Below are 22,016 nucleotides of genomic sequence, written 5' to 3'. Positions count from 1 at the left end.
GTGCATGTACTTTGTCACAGGCCCATCCGGCAGAAGACCCCTTGTTGTTGTGTCCGATAGTGATTTTTCGGAGTCTGCCAAGATTCGGGGCCTCTATGGTGAATTTATCCTCGTTGCCTCGCTCGAAATTGTCCTTCCCCTCACTAACCAGCTTACGTTCTCCTAAATATCGCAGGCAAGTATCGAGAGGCAGAAAACATAAATACTTGTGTTACATCATAAAAAACACACAGAGATTATCAGAGGTTGTCAGACCTGTGTCACCAAATTCTCCAAAAATAGTTAAATAGACATCAGCGTCCGTTCCACTGCCTTTAGCATCCATAGTGAAGACGCTGGCGATGTATTTGTTCTCTGCAATACACAACATACACACTTGTAGTCACATCTGAAATACTACAGACATATTTCAACATAAAATCAAAAGGAAGCATTGAGCCACCTCAAACTCTCTCTAAGAAACTGATTGGACGTAAAAACATTTGTATCCGTTTGTATAGTACCCTAGTGATTTTCAGTAAAGATTACTCATGCAAATTGCAAACTTAACTTAACTTAACTTTGTCTATTGCACAGTTGAATGTTAATACAACTTAACATGTTAAGTTTTAACCTGCACTGTAAAAATCCAACTTGCAAAAGGTCTAAGTGCATGAAACATGTGCATAAGTGGTAGAAATGCAGTCAACACTAACTGTTTAAATAATAATATGATCAAAATTTGGTCTGTCCAATTGTAGTAAAATACAAATACATTTGTTTCACTTTAAGTTCATCAAATAAAAAATATATTGTTCTGTTGTTCATTAAGTAAACTTGACTCTGTTGTGACAACTAATGAATTAAACATATTTTTTTAAGTTGGGTGAACTTCCGTCTCTGTTTGTTGAGTTAACTCAAACACGTGCTAGTGATAGGTTGCCTTTTATTATTTTAAGTTGACTCAACTATTTTTTTATAGTACAAACTAAAGTGGGTTAAGGCAATGAGTTTTCCTCGTAAATTTTTAGTTAGTCAACTAATTCGGGTTTAAAGAGTGTGAGACAACAAAACAAAAACTAAACTTGAGCTTCAACTTGAGCACCAACTTTTAGCAAGAATAGAGTTTTACAGTAGAAGACCAAAAACTGATGATGACAATGAAGATATGGCCAGTCTTATTGTCCTCTCTCTCTCTCTGTCGAATGTAATGTTATATTGTCTGTAGCGTTTAAGGAATATCGAGCCGGTGATATTGTTATCCCTGTCTGAAACTCTACTCTACTACTACATTTCTCCTAATCTCTTAAATGCAACATGAGTCTGGTTAGATGTTGCTGGCGTTTGGGTGCATCATGAAAGCATAAACCGTATGATGTTATCTATGGTGATATGAGATTATACCGACGCCAGTGCCAGTGAGTGTGCCTTTTAATTTGATCCTAAATAAATATAATATAAATGTATGAGGTTTCTGTTCAGAACAATACTTTATTTATAATTATGTGTGGTCTGATTCACACAGCCGTAAATGAATCGGTATATAACACGCAGTTGTAAAGATTCACTTGACCAACCCAAGTCTAAACAAACAGGTTCAACAAACAACGATTCCTCTGAATGTGAAATTGTGTTCATACAAATAACAACGTACGTTTGGGAATGTCCATTGGGTTAAGGCTGCCCAGCAGATATCGAACGGTAAGTCCATCCCCCTCTTCTCGGCTCAGCCAATTATTGCAGGCATAAAAGAAGCGGAGGTGTGGCCTGTACATGTCAGTCACAATGACCCGGTCCAGGAACCAGCTGGCGCTCATGCCCGTGTTATCATGCTCAATTCTACAGTACGGAAACAGTGCAGGTGTCAGATGTGGTTTTCTCGGGAGAAATAACTGAGATCCAGATGAGTACTAAGCCAAACTGATGTGAGGAGGAGATCTCATCTGTCTTTTTGTTCTATTGATTCACAGAATGAAAATGCCGAGCTGTGACTTACACAGATGTGCAGACGTGTCCAAACCTTTTACTGAAGTGTATGAAAAGTATGTACCTAATCTTCTTTATTGGCCCAACATTGTGTGTTTTGATCCGAAAGACGTCAGTCTTGTTCTTTTCAAAAGCAGTTCTGCTCCTGAAATAAAAATAGACCCGTTGAAGACAGACAGACATTTCATTTGACACTCAATCATGTGCCTACCTGTGTGATGCACCGATATCTGAGACTGCTTGCGTGTGTGTGTGTGTGTAAGAGAGAACCATCTGTTACTGTCATTGACCCAAATATCTTTCTACGGTCCCTTGCGATGGCTTCAGCAGAAAGCATATCACTAATCAAAACGCATGAATTAAAAATCACCCAGTATGAATTACAGATGCAATCAGACTGCCAAACGCCTTACACACACACACACACACATGGACACACACACCTCACCTGTGATCAGCACGCTGGTGATGCATTACTGACAAACCCCACCGGCAAACTTTGGAAATGATGACATTTAGACAGACTCTGCGATTCTGTTTAATTTCATCTCAATTCCAAAATGTTGCATTCTGACTGTCAGATTAAAATCTTCTGATGAACAAAATCCCCACTGTCAGATGTACCAACCGTACTAAATGTGCTGTTTTTGAGAAGAAATGTTTCTTGGATAGATCTCAGAAGCTATAAATGCCAATAGATACTAAACTTATTCAAAAATGTATTAAAAGCATTGCACTTGTCTCGCGATCTCCTTCTATACTTTCTAAAGGACCCCAAAAATAAGCTTGTCATATTTAATTCACATCATGTTTCAAACCTTAACTTGTTTCTTCCATGGAAATAAAAGGATATGGGAAAGACTTGCATCAGGACCGTGCATTCTTTTAAATTTTGTGATCAAATGTTCTACGTGTTTCATAGAAGAAAGAAGGAAAGTTTTGGAACTTCATCAGAGTGAATAAATGATGACAGACTTTCTATTTTGGGGTCAAACCTTTGTTTTGTTTTCTCTTCCTCTTAATATTAACACTATGATCTCTGAGTCATTATGCAACATGAACTGTTTGGACATCCATCGGAGCAAAATAAATCTCTCTCATGAGTAATTCATTTCCTAATCGTTCACCGATCAGGAGTATTGAACACTGCAGAGAGAGTTTATGGGTCATTATATGAGCTCATATATAATCAACACACATCCCATGTTATGTATGTTTGGAGATTTATATGAATTTTTCTGTAAGACCACACATGAAGTGATGTCATGTGACTTTACCCTCTCATTGGTCCAGTGAGAAAGTCACATGGATCTCTTCCCATTTGTCCAGATGAATGTCCACAATAATGCTGTATAGAGGAGAGCAATCCTGTGCTTTTCCATGGCATTGTGGGTAACGGATGAGCAAATTCACGTCATTAATAATCTCACACCATCAAAACAGCATCTGTGTCTCATTGTGTGATAATGTGTTTGTCACGATCAAAGGCTTCAGGATGTTCTCTTGTACAGCATTGTGTGCAAAATGAAATGAAGAGAAAGTAGGCCGTGTTAAAGTTATACCTCTTCTCAGTGCTGTAGGTTGAAGAAGAATACAGAATTAAATTAACATCACCACGGCTTCCGGAGAAACCACTGCTGATTAAACTCTGATGCGAATACTGGATATTGTTTTTAGATGCTAAAGGATGGACTCTGAATAAAACATGAACTGATACAGAAAATATAAAGCACACCTGAAATGTGTCAACAAAATAAAACGTAAACAAATATCATTAAAAACACTGACATATTGGGAAAATGCAACCTTGGCAATCATAAATTATAATCTCACCATTCCTAATAAAGAGGAAATAAATTGTGTTAAAAAACTAAGGATAAACTGATAAAAAAACATACTAATGAAAAAGAATGTATAGCTTGAGTGAACTGAGAGTCGCTTGGATAAAAATGTTTACATTAAAGGGATAGTTTTCCCAAAAATGAAACTTCATTTGTCATGTACTCATCTTCGTGTCATCCCAAACACAAAAGAAGATATTTTGAAGAATGTCGGAAGCCAAACATTGAATCCCGCTGACTTCCATTACATGAACACAAAACCACAGAGACATTTCTCAAAATATCTTCTTCTGTGTTCCACTGAACAAAGTGTCACAAACGGATTTTAAACCACACGAGGGTGAATAAATAAATATTTTTTGATAAGAAACTATCCCTTTAAGAAGCATTCGTTGTCCCATTAAACCTCACGTTGTAAATGAGTTGTCACTTCACTTCAAGACAACTATGAAATGAAGAACAACTCACTTGCTGGCCAGATGAACTTTGGGAGACACGCCAAACTCTCCATACATGGTGAGGAACACGTTGGCGTCAGTCCCCGCCCCTTTAACATCACCCGTGACGGTCACCGCCTCGTACACTGAGTGAGAGGGGAAAGTAAAACAGTGACATCTGTAAAACAAAGCATCATGTTTTCATTTGCATCACATTAGCGTGATGTAGTCTCGAGTGCTCGGGTCCTGTAACTCGACAACCTGCTATTCTAAACTCACCCACGCCTGTATAAGATGCATCGTTGTAAGCCGTATCTCATGTTTAATGAGTGAGAGCAAGTGCTGGATGTGCACCTCGTGACCTTCACCCGTCTCTGAACCACTTTAAGAAACTGGGACAACCACAAGCATCTCTTAACCGGGGCGTTTGTGAGCCTCGTGTTAATCATGAGTAATGTTCAAACGCCTTGATGTATAACAGATCTCAGTGTATTCTGGTGAACTCTGAACTGCGATAAGAAGGTTGGAAACGATATTAAAGAAGTGTTTATCACCGTTTAGGTTTCTTGGGTTCACAGGTTATCAGTTTTTGCAGTTTATCCAACCTCAACGTAGAAAAGTCACTCTTAAAGATGACAGTTTTTCAATTGTTCTGAAGCTGCATTCAGCTAAGAACCATCCAATAAGAAAGAAAAATATATATATATATATATACTTCTACTAGACATCCATGAGATAGTATTGAGAGCAAAGGAAAACTTTTGCTTAAGTCTTAAGATGTTTCTTCTGTGAAAGAGTCGGAAATCTCACAGAGAATTTAGACTTTGTCAACAATGTGTCAAACTGAGCTCAGATTTGTCAATTCTCCAATCAAAATTCAATATTATTGAGGATCTCAAAATGTACTCAACCATTTCTCATCAAATTTACTCAAATCCAGATACTTGTATACCTCTAAAATCTAAAAATGTTTTACACCTCTACACTCTTTGATTGTAACAATTGGTCTGAAATGGTTGTATAGGTCCAGCAAACAGCTATTAGCTACTAATCATAAATGATGTGTCTTGGGTTCCTATGTTGTTCTTTGAAGATGAAAATCATATTTCTTTAGAAAAGTACCAAAAATTACAGAATCCATTTTTTTTGCGGACATCCAAAAGTGTTTCATGGATCAGTGCTAAACAATAACCTCCAGCCGACATGTTGCGCCTGACCACCCCGACAGCGTGACGTCCAGCAGGCTGAATGAGGTTCTGAAGGTTGCATGAAAAGGCAGATTAGAGTGTAATGTTTCAGGCCATAGAGAGGTGGCTGTCTGATTCAAATCCACCGCTGGCATGATGCCCGCTGTCCCGATACCCTGCTGCCAGGACACTGTAATAATCAGCCAATCAAAACACGCTTCTCACGTGCCAATCAATGAGTTTTCTGCCAAAAACAAATCCGGAAGGTTCTCTGAGCAGTAGTTTGATCAGACCCACACGGCTCCTGCTATAATACTTAAGAAATACGTTTCTAAGCAAAACCGAAAGAGGTAAAGAAATGTTCCAAATCCTCCTTTTCAAAGGCTTTTTATGATATTGTGACGTGATCTAGATTAAATAAAATAAATTGAATCTAAAAGAAGTTCTACAAAGAACATTGCACTTCATATTGCTCCATATTTTGTAACTTCATTTTTTTGTCACAAATCATTATTATTGTCACTGGGTTTTGCAAAAATTGAACCCCTAAAAATGTGTAAAAAGTCCATATCAACTTTGTATTTAACTTTAATTATTAACTACTGTGTCATCAGTCTTTTTTTTCATTTCCTGACAAATTGTCGGTTTGGGATTTCATGTACACAATATGTACTGCTGCTTTAAAAAACACAGAATTTTTAAGGTGTTATTGATTTTAACAGCAATTAAGAGATCAGGATGAAAAGAAATCCAGCCTATGAGGGGGTTGAAAGTAAAAGACAGAGTAAAAAAGAGAATTAATGCAATACATTTTATTAAAAAGACTTGATATAGAATAGGAAAGGAAGATTTCTTTCTTTCTACCTTTCTTTTTGTAGAATTCATCTTCCTGGTCATCCGATTCTTCTGTATGATAGTTCAGTAACTCCTGCTGATAGAGCTCGGCATAATCCACCTGTTTAACCTTTGACTTCTTTGCCTTTTTCGCCTTCTTCTCCTCGTCGCTGTCCGAGCCTTTCTTTTTCTTCTTCTCCTTCTTTTTCTTCTTCTTCTCCTCCTCTTCCTCAGCCTCCTCCTGCACAGCATCCTCATCCTCATCTTCCTCCGACGTCTTTTTCTTCTTCTTGCCATCTTTGCTCTTCTTCTCCTTCGAGCCCATGTCGTCCTCTCCTTCTTTGTGTTCAGGTGGTTTACTCTTCTTCTTCTTCTCTTTCTTTACCTCACCTCCGTCCCGTTCCTCGTGCGATGACTTCTCTTTGGTGCGTTTTTCTTTCTTGATGGGTTCATTGTTGTTCTGTTCGTCCGTCCCGTTGTCATTTTCCATCACCTCGCCATCGTGGTTCTCTTTGCTTTTCTTTTTCTCTTTGTCCTCTCCAGTATTTTTCGCGAGCACTTCGGTGTTCCCCGACTCCTTTTGTCTCGTTTTCTTCTCGTCTGCGTCCCTCTTACTCTTTCCTTTCACCTTTGGCTCCTTCTCCTCTCCTTCGTCATCCTGTTCTTCAGTTTCTGCTCTTTTTTTCTCTTTTGTGGGCATCTTTTATTCATCCGGAGTGTGGCAGGGTGAGGGTGAGTGTTTCCTCGCCGTCTGCGGTGTAAGGTGTCGCCCGTCTGACCCGCGGCGACCGACAGGCCCCTACGCGCAGCTGGAGCGGGGCCTCAGCTCAGAGCCGGAGGCCCTGCGATGGGTGCCGAGCTCATGAATTATTACTGTTCAAAGAGTGATCACATGATCTGTGAGAGAAAGCAAATGAAAACGGAGAGGACAGAGATAGAGGGGGGGACCGGGCCTTTATGCCCTTTATTATTCATGGTCTGGAGATCGCTTTACTAAAGCACGGCCTGCATTGTATGCACACATAAACGTATATATATGATATGCATACAAAGTATAGCGTGTGTGTTAATATAAGTGGAAATAAACACACTCTCTGCGTCAAGGCAAGTACATTATATGAGATAAAACACGTTTATTTAAGCACAGTGGCACATGAACAGATAAAGTACGTAAGAAGAGAGGAGGAGAGAGAGAGACACCAGAAAGAAGAGACACCCAAAGAGAGGGATAATAATTACAGATAATTAAAGACGCTTCACTTACACCTGTAAATTATTAACAGTGATTTCATTAACACAGATAAATAAGTTAGTGCCACTAGATTAACGTGGTCAAACTATTTAACATGCTTTACCCAAAGTACGCAGTGAACTAATTTAAGCAAATTGACGTCTGCCTAAAAACACAGTCAGAGAGAGTCGCTTTTAAACTCTTTAAGCTTTAACAGAAACCACTGAATAGCTCCTTTTTGCTAATTGTCTGAAGAAAATTTGGGAAGTATTTGTCTGTATACAAAAGTGTTTGCAACAATAGTAAACGAATAGTTCACCCAAATATCAAGTTTATATCCAGGATTTAAATACAACATTTTTCATTTCTGTTGAATTGAACAAAACATGTCACATGGCACGAGGGGTCCGTCAATGTTTGTATTTGGGGCAAACTATTCTTTTAACATGGCTGCAGTCAAATTTACTGTTTTTTCATTGTATTAAAGTGTTCCACGTTGTTTGCTGGACCATTACATGCTGAAAAAAAAACCCAACACAAATCTCTGGGAACACACATACTTGTAAGTATACATGCACTGTTTATATGAACTATTTTTACAAACATAATTAAAACATAATCAGTATAGTTACACACCCACACAGACAATTATAGTTTTCATTTAAACCAATACAATAGACTATCTGCGATGGTTTCTGGTGTACGTTCAGCATGTTGGTTCAAGTAAATATAACCTTGTTTGCAAGCTTTTATAAACTTTCACAATATTTTTACACTGGTAGGGTTTATCATCCATCCATCTATCCATTTTCTACCGCTTATCCGAACTACCTCGGGTCACGGGGAGCCTGCGCCTATCTCAGGAGTCATCGGGCATCAAGGCAGGATACACCCTGGATGGAGTGCCAACCCATCGCAGGGCACACACACTCACTCATTCACTCACGCACTCACACCCTACGGACAATTTTTAGGGTTTATCATATGAATTAAATTAAAATTGATCATTACTTTAAAAAATATATATAAATGTATAAAGACAAAAAGGCGTATTCCTGTTGACGTAACTTGGTTACTGTAGGAGGGTCGGTAGTGAAAACAAACGTTGTGTTTACTAAACTTACCGTTTAGAGTGGATTATTTGAGTTGTTGGCATGTTTCGGCTGTCATCCTTTAAAATGTGTTGTAAAATGACTCATTATTACCGACATCTCTAATGTTTTCTACGAAGTTAAATATAGAGTCACTGATATCAACGTAGTTATAATTTGTGGATGTGTTGTTTTTGTAAAGAAACTCTAAACACTAATACAAGTTTTGAATGTGTAAACTCGTTTAAACGTGTGAGAAGAGCCATTTACTTCGATGCCAAGCAGGAATAAGCAAATGACGTACAGGTCTGTCTCGAAGTTCTCATTGGTCGACTTTTGGTCGCGATTCAAACATTACTCGAACAATCGACTCTTCTATCGATTCTCTCCAGATCATAATGAGAATTTGTACATTCGACCCCTGTGAAATGGTTTTGTTACAGTAGAAGTATAGTTAGGATATTTTTTGCCAAATTGATCGTTTGTATTACCATAGATTACTATAAATGCCATTGATAAACAAACCCTAGTTAGAGCAAATTTGTAATGGTTTAACTTCAAAAATATATACAGTCGTCGGTTGGTTTACTTTGTTACTAAATGTTAATAAGTGGTTAATTTAAATAAGGGTTTAGTGTTCCTTCAGTACAAATATTATGATTCGTGCAAAAAAAAAATTGCATGTTTATTTAATATCATTACACACAGCAAACGTGATTTGAACAATGTTTTTCTGCAAAGCTAATGTCAACGGGTTTGTGTCAAGGTTACTGTATTTTAGGTGTATTTTTTTGTCTTGCTCACATTTAACAGGAGAGTGAATACATTTTGATTTTTATCAGAATTTGTTCTTACAAAAACATTCATTTGTCAGTTCTGCTTTTGACTTTAGTCCTGAACACTTATACAGGCATTAACGTGACCAGCAGGGGGCGATATGTCAGGGTACTGCCATAATGTACACAGCTGACCAGCTAACACACCTACATATGACACTCTTGTTGTCATTGTGTGTGTACAGGTGTATGTACAGGGTAGGGTATAGAAAATAATACTAGACCCTTATGCACAAGTGTAGATACAATATGTTAATACTGAATGTATATTCTACTATATACTACTTTGTACAATGTCTCTTATATGTTTTTACCCCCCATTTACTGCACAATAGTCTTTTATTTTATGCATGCATATCTTAGAATCTTTTAGACTTTAAATCTTATTATATTTGTATTGTCATTGCTTTGAATGTCTATACTAGAAGCTTCCAACACCACAATTCCCTGTATGTGCAAGCACACTTGGCAATAAAGCTCTTCTGATTCTGATTATATAGAATAGAAGTCTATGTCAAATCCCCACAAATATACCAAACTTTTTACAAAACAAAATATTTTAAATAAAAGTATGTGTTATGTAGTAACCATTTATTTTACTGCACATTGTGTCTTACAGTGCATTGTAGACTGGACCATATTATCAATATATGAAGATGAAGCAACCCATTAGAAATTCCAAACAATTTTATTTACATAATTGTTAAAAAGACAGTCAGGAATGGGCACAGGCCAATGAGGCATTATATCAGAGCAATATTCATAACAGATGGTTCAGTGTCAGAAGAAAACTGTAAAAAAATAAAATTGTTAATCACTGCTTTAACTTGATATAATGTTAATGCAGTTATGACCAAGGAATGTACATGAATGAGCTTAACAGAATCAAAATAACATCTGTCAAGGTCACCAATCTTTTAAAAACTTGAAAAAAAAAGTGATTATTTAGATTCTATACCAGAATTGTACAAAATATGTTAAACAGCTAAACACAGTAAGTTGTGGAAATGATTTATAATTCTGCATTTATGACCAAAATCGTTCTTTCTGTTTCTGTGTGTGCAGGTAAAAGAGAGGAACTCCAGAGAAATCAAACTTTGTTTGTCTGATTAACACTGATTAACCTCTGAAACTGATGAATTATTCACCCCAGCCTCAAAACCTGACACCAGCACTGTATGTGTGTGAGAGAGAGAGAGAGAGAGAGAGAGAGAGAGACTTTCAAGCTAAAATTAAAAACAAAATTACACTTTGAAATGTGTGTTGGTGGTCATAAAAGCTCAGTGATTTTGCATAACTGTCTACAGTGAAAAATAAAGCTCAAGAAACATAAATTAAGAAACAGAATAACTCTGTATTCATGTGCGGGTAAGACATAGCCAATGGTGAGAGCAGAAACGTGTTTGCAAGTCATAAGGTCACAGTTATCACAATATCATATACAAGCGACCTGTGTATATAAAGCTTCAGTGTTATACAAACACGATCAGTCAATTTAAGGGACATTAAAACCTTAAGATTGTGTGCGTGTGTAAGGGAGAGAGAGAGAGAGACAAAGACCGATAGACTGCATAACCATTCCTTAACATAAACAACTGTGTTTGATATGATAACACAACTCCCTTTTCCAAAAATCATACATTATTTTTGAACTTGTGCAATACACACGTACAAGCATTTGCCTTTATACATTAATGTTAAAACCATTCAGAGATAACTGATTTGGTCAACACGTGTCAAGCTTTTGTGTGTTCTGATGTGTTATCTGACCTGATGCACAATCACAACACCGCTACAGAAAATCACCAAACATGAGACACCATTTTCTGTCCCAACAAAACATTGTAAAAACACGCAGTAAAACATCTGGCCTTTGAGGCAGAGTTGCGTTGAGATGTATAGCGCCACCAGCTCTACAAGACAGAGCGACCAGACAGCGGGTCACCAGACGTGTTTCACCTACAAGGGCTTGTGTGCACACGCACGATTCCACGAGCATGCATGTGCATAAAGTTGAAGATCTCGTACGGCATGGCGTGGAACCCGGGGCGGGGCTTGACATTGTCATAGTAATGGTGTGTAATGAAGATGCCCGAGGGGTTCATGGGAAAAGCCCAGAAGCCATAGAGATGGACTTCTTCGCATAACTCCATCGCCGCGGTAACAAGCATCAGACCGCTGCTGAGGCGTTTGGCCCGCACACCCTGCACAGCCCAGAAACGCTGGACGTTCAGCAGGTACTGCGGGTGGAAGAAGAACACGCCCCGGGTGGACCCATAGTCATCGAGCATGTATTTGACACGGAAGGACACGTCCGTGTTTCTCGTGTTGTAGAACGCGGGCAACACCACAGAAGAGTTCTGGTAATTCCGGAGGACATCGTAAAACGGCTTCCTCCATTTCTCTAGTTTTTGGAACCTAGACAGTGAGACAGAGAAAAAGTTCTTGTGTTACTTGCCACGAGACATTGCAAAAATATCTAAAAAGGATATTGCATCCCAAAATAATAATTCTGTGATCATTTATTCACTCTTCTTGTCATGTTCAAAACCTATGTGACTCTATTTTTGTGAAACACAAAAAGAAGATATTTTGAGAAATGTCTCTGTGGTTTTGGGTTCATACAATAAAATTTAATTGAAGCCAGTGTTCTTAAAAAAATATATTTTTTGATTTTGAAAAATAAATAAAATAAAATAGAAAAAATAAAATAAAATAATAAAATGAAATACAATGTGTGTACCTCTCTGTTATGATGCTGGGATTAATTGTAACAAGATCCGTTTTCGATCCCACATCTTCACTGTACATATCTGAGATGGGTGGAATATTGCATCTAAAAGATGGCAATGAGAGAGAAACAAGAGTTGAGTAAATTAAATTGTAGAAAGGGTTTTTATAAACTACTAAGAACTCTTATAATTTATAATTTTACCGTAAAACAAAGTCAGCTGCATCAATCTCTCGTCCACACTTGCTGTTTTTAATAATGCCTCCGTTTCCTATGACGGCACATTTCTTGAACTGGGATTTGGAATAGGGCATATCCTGCAGTCAGAGCAGAGAATATTTTCAGAAAAATGTCAGGAGAGACTTCAATGCGATTAGAGAGACGGATGATTGCTGGGAGACGGTTGCTAGGCAACTGTTGCAGGAATAGGGTGTCTAGGGTGTGATCACTGCGCAGGTTGCTAGGTAACGCTTGCCGTGATACAGCTACCTAAGGATGCTTGATTCGTAATGCTAGGTGTGTCTTTCAAGAAAAGATTTTGGCCAGAAATGAATCCAGCCATTTTTATTGATCTTCAGCTTTATACCTCTCATCCTTCAAGTCTGATTAAAATACGCTCAGGATTCCTACATGAACTTTCATTGTAATTCGGTTTAAAAAATGTAATTATGTTAAATTTTTATTTGTTGCTTATTTTTAAGCTCCAAATGCATTATATTTTATCTTAAACTAAATGATTCGGAAAGATTTTCTTCCAAATACCTTTGTTAAGGTCATTTTACCCTATTGGTCATAAATAATGCTGAATTCCACTTTTCTCACATTTCTGTTGGATGTTATGAGTGATATTGTACTTAAAAGTGGTTTAACTCACATTTGGGAACATTTTGAAAATCTCAGGGCTGATGTTTAGGATTCCACTCGTATCCACCTCATATCGCAGCTTTGTGCCGGAGGGAGTGTTTCTTTTTGTGGTAAACAGAAAAGAGGGGGCATTGCAGCATCGTGACAGAGACATCCTGTTGAACAAAAGAAACAATCTCAGTACTTTGTTATGGTGTCTATTGGATACAGACAGATCTGATATCACTACTTTCTTATAACATAAACTCTCCTATATAAGAAAAAGAGGTGATTAAGACAAATGAAAAAAACTTGTCGTGTCTATGTGCACTCACTTGAAGTTATCAATCTCCTCCTTGTTTTGCTCCCACTTACACACCTGAAGGTTTCTCCATCGCTCAAACAATTCTGACGTCTTAATCCTGAATGAAAAACACACATATACACACAGTCAAGATGCGAGGTGGTTTTGGGTGCGTGCTGGGTGATTGCTACAGTAGTCTGGATGGTTTTCAGCATGTTGCTATAAAGTTGCATATTAGTGTTCAATCAATAGAAAGATGAACAGCGTTCTCAATAACAATGAACATAATCTGTGTTATCGGTCATGTAGTACAATGTGGGACAATAGTTTTGGGTTTAGCGGTTTGTTTCTAATCCAAAGTATGCATTAAGCAGTAGTAAGAATGCTTTTTCAGCAAAAACACCGCTGATTTAAGGAGAGCAGAAGAGAGGCTGTTCTTGTACAGATATTATATTTCTTTAAATAGATGTTCTTCACCGGATTTGTCCTTCGAGAGGAGACTTTCATCAGGTCATCTGACTCCCGCTGGAACGCTCACTCACACGTCCGCGCACAGTTGAATATGTGAGAGAAAGACAAACTCACATTGTCAGTACTTTCACATCTGTGATCTCCTGTCGTAGTTCCTTGCATGCACTGGAATTAAACTCCATTGAGCCCTGCGAGCGTTCCAGATACCTGCCAGAAAACACCAAGTCACAAATATGTTCTCTCTGCAACCTGAACGTTAACCCAAAAACTGAAGGAACTTTTTAGCCACTGAAGATCCTGACCAGAACTGTTTGCATTTTAAAAATCTAAAATACCAAAGACATACTATAGTTTACCCAAAAACGAATATTCATCCATGATTTATTCACTCTCACGTCATTTCAAACCTGTATGACTTTCTATCTTCCGCAGAACACAAAAGAAGACATTTTAAAGAACATCAGCAACCTCATTGACCTCCGTAGTATTGACACAAAACCACTGAAACATTTCTCAAAATATCTTATTTTGTGTTCCACATAAGAATGAGTAAATACATCATGAAAGAATTTGTATTTTGGATGAGCTATTCCTGAAACTTTATTAAACATAATTATTAAGAAAACATCCGACTCAAAACTGTATTTGTTTTATATTGCACATTTTTCCTTAAGTATTCATAACAGGGAGCTTTATCTCTTCGATATAGACACCTTTAAAAATCTCTCTAAAACTAGTCAAAACGGTCTTTTCCACTTTTCTGGGGAGAGAATAAAAGAAAGCGGTTTCACCGCAATGACAAGAGGCAGCAGGGTTTAAATAGACAAATGTGTCCTCACCTTGGTTGTGAAACAAAAATACAAAAACAAGCATTAAAATGATGGAAATGCAATAATGTAAGTGAATAAACTGTGAAATATGAGAATGCATTAGGCTGTAATCAGCTAGAAGAGGAGGATGTATATTTAATATGGCTCTAATTCCCATTCTGAGTGTTTCCTCAGGCAAAACGTCGACGGATAAACATCCTCAATGCTTCACGGTTCTATTTTAATGGGCTTTAAATGGACCATAATGAAGGTTGGCCCTCTAACTGCAGACCACGTACTGAAACTGAAAATGAAATCAGAGCCAAAATGGCCACCATATACAGTATCTAACATCATGCTGATATGGGATATAAAGCTTTCCTCAAAGTATATTGTGATCTTTGCATGCAAAAAGGCTTCTGGAGTCACAATATTTTTTATATTAACTATCAAATATTATCATCACATCATCTAGGTTTTGAGTCTTAACGTTATCCAACCCTTTTCCCTTTTTTATTGGACAGTTACGCTGATTGATGATAACAAAATGATCAAATGAACAGCGATGAGAACATAAAAAGGAAAACAAGCAAACATGAAATGGCAAGACATGAGAGAAAGACAAAACGCATTAGCGATTCCATACATCTCAGACTGAAGTGACATTGTGACATGTGACTGTAATGTAGCCTAGAGAGGTGCACACTAGGTAATCATGAACGGCCCTTGTATGTGTGATCAGACCGACCACGAACATCTTTGACATCACTTTGATGAAAAGAAAAAACGCAAAATAAGATCTTCTCGTCACGTCAAAGGCAGCAATGTGCAAGCGGGAAGAGGTGTGTTGAGATCACATGACACGCACTCACACAATCCATTCCATTGACTGTTTGCGTGCACACACACACACACACACACACTCACACGGGTGTGCTATGTGTTTTGAGGTGGGGGTTTAAAAGATGCATGATACATAAAAGCACTAACAACGAGCCATGAGATCCAAAGAAACAAACAAATTCCCGACTTCAGGGAGCGGGGGTGATGGGGTCAAAGGTCAGTAGCAGATGGGAATTTGCAGACAACATGCACGAACGGACCAGAAGTGCACTGAGAGCATAAGCAATCAGATCCTCTCAGATCAGATGGAAAAGACGAAGGAGACGTCCTCGGGGGGAGCGTAAGGTTGATAAGGAAGTGAACTAGAAATGCCATCAGCGTGGCCTACCTTCTCTGCTTTTTCTTCTTAATATCGGCTAGGCAGGGCGTGAAAGATACGCATCTCAGAGCTGCTGAGTGGTGAAAATTCTGATGGACACGTCTGTCAAGATGCATACAAGTTGAGTTAAGTTAGAGATAAGATAATTGTTTTAAATGACCCTTCAACTGCTCGACCAGCACTGAAAATGGCAACAGTAGGGTTCCATACGCCAAACATGCATTAAGATCCTCCTGTATAGACCTACACTACCGTCAGCCTGGACATGAAAATTGAGCAAAAAAAGTTTATTTTAGTGTACTATCTTTTAAACAACAAATCCAAAGAAAAACTCAGTCTCCTTTTTTATGAACTTCTCACAAACTATTTACTTTGTGTACTTTTAAGAAATCTAAATTTAATTTAAACTTAAGTACAGAAAAGTATGTTGGTTTATATTCTTCAAATCTACAAATAAAGTATTTCAAGTATAAAAAAATTAACCTAAATAGTAACATAGTGGTATATTGTTAAACTCATTTAATAAAAACGTAAGTAAAACGTGCACTAAAGGGTCCTTTCATAAACAAAAACAAATGTGCTACAGATATTGTCGCGGTGCGAATAAAAATTTAGTTGTAATCAAAGTTCTTTGAGTATACTTAAAAGTAAAAATTTTCAAACTAAAAAGACAGACAAATGAGTCCCAAGAAGTATTAAAATAGTCCAAAAAAACACAAATGTATTACACTTAATAAAAAGAATACTTAAAAAATATACCCGAACTTTACTTAATTGTACTTAAAATGAAGAGAGGTGACTTAAATATGTTTAAATATACTTTACAGAAATGTGATTCAACATTCAAACTATTCACAGATTTGTTCTTAAAAAACAATGATTTATTCTCAATAGCTTTCTTTTGTGCAGTATACAAGATTCTATTTAATGCTACTAAATTTCACGCTGCACTAGAAAAAATGTAGCACACTGCAGAGAATACTGTATCCCATAATGCAATGCGCTCAATTTGCCATACTTTCGATATAATAAGTGAATCTCAAGCAATTTCGGTATTTAACCCAGTTTAAAAATATATACTGTACAACAAATTATTTCTTGTTTTAATTTTTTCTTTAAGACGCATTGGAGAAAATGAATGGGAACGAACACGTCTGGAACCCAGACCGCTGAGAAAGTGGGCGGTCACCGTTGTTCTATTTTCTCCTCTAAAAATAACACAGTACGTAATCCTGGCGCTCTGATTGGCTCTGATGTTAGTAGGTGGGTTTAAATTGCCACAGCTGGTCATTTCTGCAGTCTGATTGGCTGATGAGATTGAATGTGTCTCCAGACATGCAAGCGTCTGAGTTATCATTCACTATGTGAGATTCTCTCTCACTCTCTCTCTAGAGTGTTAGTTGTGTAGTTGAGAGGTTTCTGTGCTGTTTTGTACCTTTTCCTTCCATTTCTGGACAGCTTCATCCCTCCATCATCAGGGTAACTAATGAGACCGCTCCAGTTGCCCACCTCCTGTCCTTTGAGGCGGTTAAATTGTTGCCCACTAGTGAGAAAATGAGGCAGGACGTTTAAAGTTTCACTCACTCGTTCATGCCAAGCAAATGTCAAACACACACAGATTTGTATTTGTTGTATGTGATGAAACTGTTGGTGGTTGAATGACAGAAAGAGTCAAAATTCATTTTAAACTGTATTTACAGAAACGATTCATCTTTTATCTACATGTGCACCCGCACCAAAATCACAATTCAGAATGTCTGAATTGCAAAAAGCAACTCGTAAAGGCTGCTACCAGTAATCCTCACGGCAGATGTAGAGAAACTGAATACATTTAACACATCAGACCTTTTCCCCGTCACCCGTTACAAAAAATATGAGAAACATTTGACCCGATGACGTGTGAATAAAGCAGGTTTTAAAGAGGGATTTTATAAACAGTATTTAAAACTGATGTTGCAAATGTTCACTCATGGATTTATTTGGCTTGTATGTTATATTTAATGCTGCTGTTTATCTTAGTCTTAAATACTTCATGGATTAAAACACTGGAATAATCCAAAATACAGACTGGACATGTGCTGGATTAGAACAGAAGCAATAATCCAGATTATTTTTAACAGGTGTTTGGGATGTAAAACATTGCGGCTTTAAAGGAATGGTGAAAATTCTGTCATTATTTACACGCCCTCATTTCAAACCTGTATGACTTACTTTCTTTTTGCAAAACACAAAAGAAGATATTTTGAGAAATGTCGGTAACGAAAACAGTTTGCCCCCATTGACTTGCATTGGTTTTGTATCCATACAATAGAAGTCAATGGGAAATTTTTCATTTTTCAAAATATCTTCTCTTGTGTTTTGCAGAAGAATGAAAACAACACAGGTTTTAAATGACTACAGGGTAAATAAATAGTGATTTTTATATTTTATAGGTCAATCCCCCCAAAATTTATTCACTGATATGGATTGATATTCCTAATTAAATTATGTACTCAAAGTATGTGTTCATATCACAATATTGCCTGATATAATTGTGAATTTGAGTAAATTGACTACTGTCCTTCTGAAACGCAACCATACATTTAATTCTATTGAAATAAAAAAAATGCAATGTTATATAAATGGTGGATATAACACTGGATTTGAGATCGTTTGAAACTGAAAGATGCCGCGGTCCTATCGCTATAAGATGCCGGACATGAAGCGCGGCGGTAAGTCAAACTAAGTCATATGTCTGTGTCGGTGCATAATGCACACCTCCAGCACCTCGTCTTTTTCCGGAAATAATCGTACAGCTGTATCTCTCTTTTATGAATTTGATCAAACTAAATAATCTTCGAAGATACAAAGTATGCAATACTACTGCATAGGTCCTCAAGATTAAAATGACGTGTTACCCCATCTTTAACATTATTTTCCTTAAGCACCCAACCCGTGACACACTGAAAATTAAAAGGTTTAAGATCAAGAGCATTATTACGTATAGATGAAAGATTATGCAAACAGACGTTTGACATTTTTTCGAATAATGCACACAAATGAACAGTGCAAATAAATGTGCATTAAGAAAGTATAAAGGGTTCATTTTGATTCCCAGTGAACCTGGAGTCAAATCAAATTACACTCCTATAGCACACGCCAGCCCATTGCTTACGTGTTCAAAGCATCCGGTCACAGACATCAGCTATTTTTAACCTTCTGTGTATATTGACCAATACTAGAAACGCAAACTCAACTGTGCAAAGAGAATAAAATTAAGCGAGATACAGTGTGAAGAACAGATGCTCTTCTGCAGCCGAGCAGATAATGAAGAGGTCACCGCTGAAGATCTAACTACGTGTCAATACTTTTTCAGCATTGAGCAGCCACTTACATATCAATATTTTCAGACCGAACAGGAAATTTAAAGCCTGACGCAAGGGCGCATTAACTGGTCTTAAATCAAGCTGTAACTGGAGCCCTAAATTAACCATAATAAAATGACCTCACTTACATGATTCATGTCTCAAACGCAGCTGATTGCATGATTATATGTGATATTCATTCACAGTTTTAAAATCTGATTTTCTATCAGATGTCCTCTGTATGACACTTTTACGATATACTGAAACTGAAGAGGGACGATTTTTCTTGTTTTTACACGTCTTTTCAAGTGTTTCAAGTGTCAAGTCATAATTTAGCCAACATGGCAGGAGCGTTTAAGGGGAACTGAGCAGCGTGTGTTTCGTTCAGTTCTGTAAATGTATTATTAATACTAGCATTTGTCAACATATTTGCAGGATTTCAGCACGCGTGTCGTTGCTTCGACAGAATCAGATCCTGTTCACTTCCTTAACGCACATTTCAGATGAATGAGCGGTGCACATTTGTGTCTACATAATCTTTCATTCAAATGTAATCATGTGCACATTCCTCTTGTCTTTCAGCTTTTCCTTTCCAACCGCCTGTCCTGCATCCTCATCTAATCCATGCCTCACCAACATTTTTATCACGTATATAACATAACAGAAGAAGACTGGATAGCAAATGCCATATCATGTTGACATTTAATGTCCATTTCCTCTTACTGATTAATTATGAGTACATCAGTCTAATGTGTCACTTTAAATGTGAAACTACAAACCAAAACCACTGCGGAATAGATGGTGAAATACAGGACGGTATTCATGCAATCTGTGGCCATCAGCCTCTGATGTCATGAATCCTGAGTGTGCGTCGAGGTGGACGCAGAGGAAAGGGGGGTTCAGGTGGGGTGTGAAATAGCTTTATTTAGCATATGGGCATCTGCTAGGTCGCAGGAACCATAATGCACTGGGCCGCGCTTTCCAGAGACGCCATTTTACATGGACGAAAAAACACACGCAAGCACTCCAACACCCTCGCAAAACATATCTCCGTTCCAAAAAAACACGATTCACCTTCCGGGGACTTATTCCTAGTATGATGTCATTTCTTTTTAAGTGGCCCAAAAAGATCTGGGTCTTATGAAACATCATGATGCATATTTAATCAATAGTGCTTGAATCTGGGCACATACAAAATGAGAGGCTACGTCACATCGCAATGTATTCATATATATATAATATCATCTTTTCAAATCATGGACATAAGGGCTTTTAAAGCCGTATATGTGCTGTCACATAGGTTTTAGGCAAGATGTATGAGCTGTTCTAAAGATAGAAAAAACAACAAAACCAGAATAGAAAGAAAACAGAATAAAACCAAGACTAGAGCGTCTCGCTGCATAGACAGTCGGTCAATAGACTGTGTATGGCATGATTTAATGATTAAAAGAGAGATTTTCATAATTTCAAATAATCAAATCAAATAATTGCTCTTGTCATGCCAACACAATTTCATTCAAAGCACACATTTTGCATTATATGTAAACCTTCATGAAACATTCTTGTATTCTTTCTGAAGCATGCATTATAGCTATAAAATCGATGATCTTACCTTTTGATGTAATTCTTGCCATAGAGGATTTGCTGGAATAAGGTAACCAGTCCAAAAGCACATATGAAAATAAAACAAAGAGATCTGTTTCCCAGCAAATCTCTACTGGATGTTGGGTCCACGTACCCCATCCTTTAAATGTCAGGTTGTCTTAAATAAGACACATTCAGGAACACCCGTGATTGTTTACCGTCTGAAGCGCATCGTTGTGTCCGTTCGCACGGATGCGCGGTCAGTCTCCATAGCAGATGGGTTTCGCTTTATTGTTGGGTTTGAGCAATCTGGCCATGCATTCATTCATTAAATAGAAATGATTACCGTCCATTACGACGAATATCGAATTTGGATGTGAATTATATCTCTCCGTCCTATGAATAACGTGTAAGGACGTGACACTCCTTTAGAAATGCGCGTCTCTCGGCTGCGGAGTGCGCGCGATCGGTGACGCGCTCCACTCCCTCTCATCAGCACCAATGGGACTGAACTGCAGAGCCATGCTGGTAGCAGGCTTTCAGCCATCACTACACAAATTGTAATGCAAGAACAATGGGCTGTTGTGCAAGACTGTGATTGCATACCGACTTGGTGCTTGTATTGTGGCAATAGACGGTCATTTTGCCTTTTTTGTTTGTGGTTCGAGCTTAGACGTTTTTGGAAGCTGTATAATTTATGTTCACGTGCTGGCCGTGAGCCCTTGCAGTTAAAAGACCGTTTATAAAGACCAATCAATACAACAGCTCCAATAAAGCATTCCATTATTACCATTGACTTTAAATAAAGCTGACCATGCTAATTATCACACAATACACGCGCAGATGCTGAACTAAACATTTATTCTTGGACCCCAGGCGATAAAGTATATTTGAAAGTCCTTACAAAATGATACAAAACTTAAGGAAAAATACGCAATTGTTTCAAGTTCAGTATATTAATACCATCAATGCAGTAGGCCTAAAGCAGATTTAACTTTGCACAAATTAACTCCATTACATCAAACAGAATTAAAGAAAGACTCGCTTATTTATGAGGAGGACGTGCGACTGTCGCAGAAGTGCTCTCATTGTTTGTAAATGTTGGCAATTCATTTAACATTGACGTTGCGTTCTTTATACACTAGAGGGCGCACGCTTTATTATTGTTGCCTTCCAGAAATTTGGTTTGAATGTTGTTTTAGTCTTTTAAAATTAATTAAGAAATGTTTTGTATACTCCATCGTCTAATTTAAAACGATTCATGTGTAAAACTGATTGAAACTAAA

General features: G+C 37.7%; 1 protein-coding gene across 3 annotated transcripts; it reads right to left on the bottom strand.

Moving 5' to 3' along the window:
* Positions 1-10,091: 10,091 nt before the first annotated feature.
* st8sia5 (ST8 alpha-N-acetyl-neuraminide alpha-2,8-sialyltransferase 5) lies at positions 10,092-21,209 on the bottom strand. Of its 3 annotated transcripts, XM_056731592.1 has the most exons (9): positions 20,759-21,209; positions 17,238-17,345; positions 15,812-15,904; positions 13,886-13,978; positions 13,332-13,418; positions 13,028-13,172; positions 12,358-12,470; positions 12,166-12,258; positions 10,092-11,840 (listed from the first exon to the last, which is right to left on the bottom strand). In XM_056731592.1, the coding sequence occupies exons 1-9, from the start codon at positions 20,887-20,889 to the stop codon at positions 11,378-11,380; spliced, it is 1,326 nt and encodes a 441-aa protein (XP_056587570.1). In that variant the 5' UTR covers positions 20,890-21,209; the 3' UTR covers positions 10,092-11,377. The 3 variants fall into 3 exon arrangements, with proteins under 3 accessions (XP_056587570.1, XP_056587571.1, XP_056587572.1); XM_056731593.1 differs by lacking the exon at positions 15,812-15,904 and having other exon boundaries at positions 20,759-21,208; XM_056731594.1 differs by lacking the exons at positions 13,886-13,978; positions 15,812-15,904 and having other exon boundaries at positions 20,759-21,208.
* Between the last annotated feature and the right edge of the window lie 807 nt (positions 21,210-22,016).

The sequence above is a fragment of the Triplophysa dalaica genome, chromosome 19, assembly GCF_015846415.1.
Source record: "Triplophysa dalaica isolate WHDGS20190420 chromosome 19, ASM1584641v1, whole genome shotgun sequence".
Taxonomy (NCBI): Eukaryota; Metazoa; Chordata; class Actinopteri; order Cypriniformes; family Nemacheilidae; genus Triplophysa; species Triplophysa dalaica.
Note: the sequence above shows the minus strand (reverse complement) of the source record. Positions and strands in the feature narration are given on the sequence as shown.

Excerpts from the sequence above, each read along its gene's own strand:
- st8sia5 (XM_056731592.1), bottom strand. The coding sequence starts at position 20,889 with ATGGGGTACGTGGACCCAACATCCAGTAGAGATTTGCTGGGAAACAGA. Across the intron at positions 13,419-13,885 it reads GATGTGAAAGTACTGACAAT|GATTAAGACGTCAGAATTGT; the intron begins GTGAGTTTGTCT and ends TTTTTCATTCAG. Across the intron at positions 12,471-13,027 it reads TTTTCAAAATGTTCCCAAAT|GATATGCCCTATTCCAAATC; the intron begins GTGAGTTAAACC and ends CTCTGACTGCAG.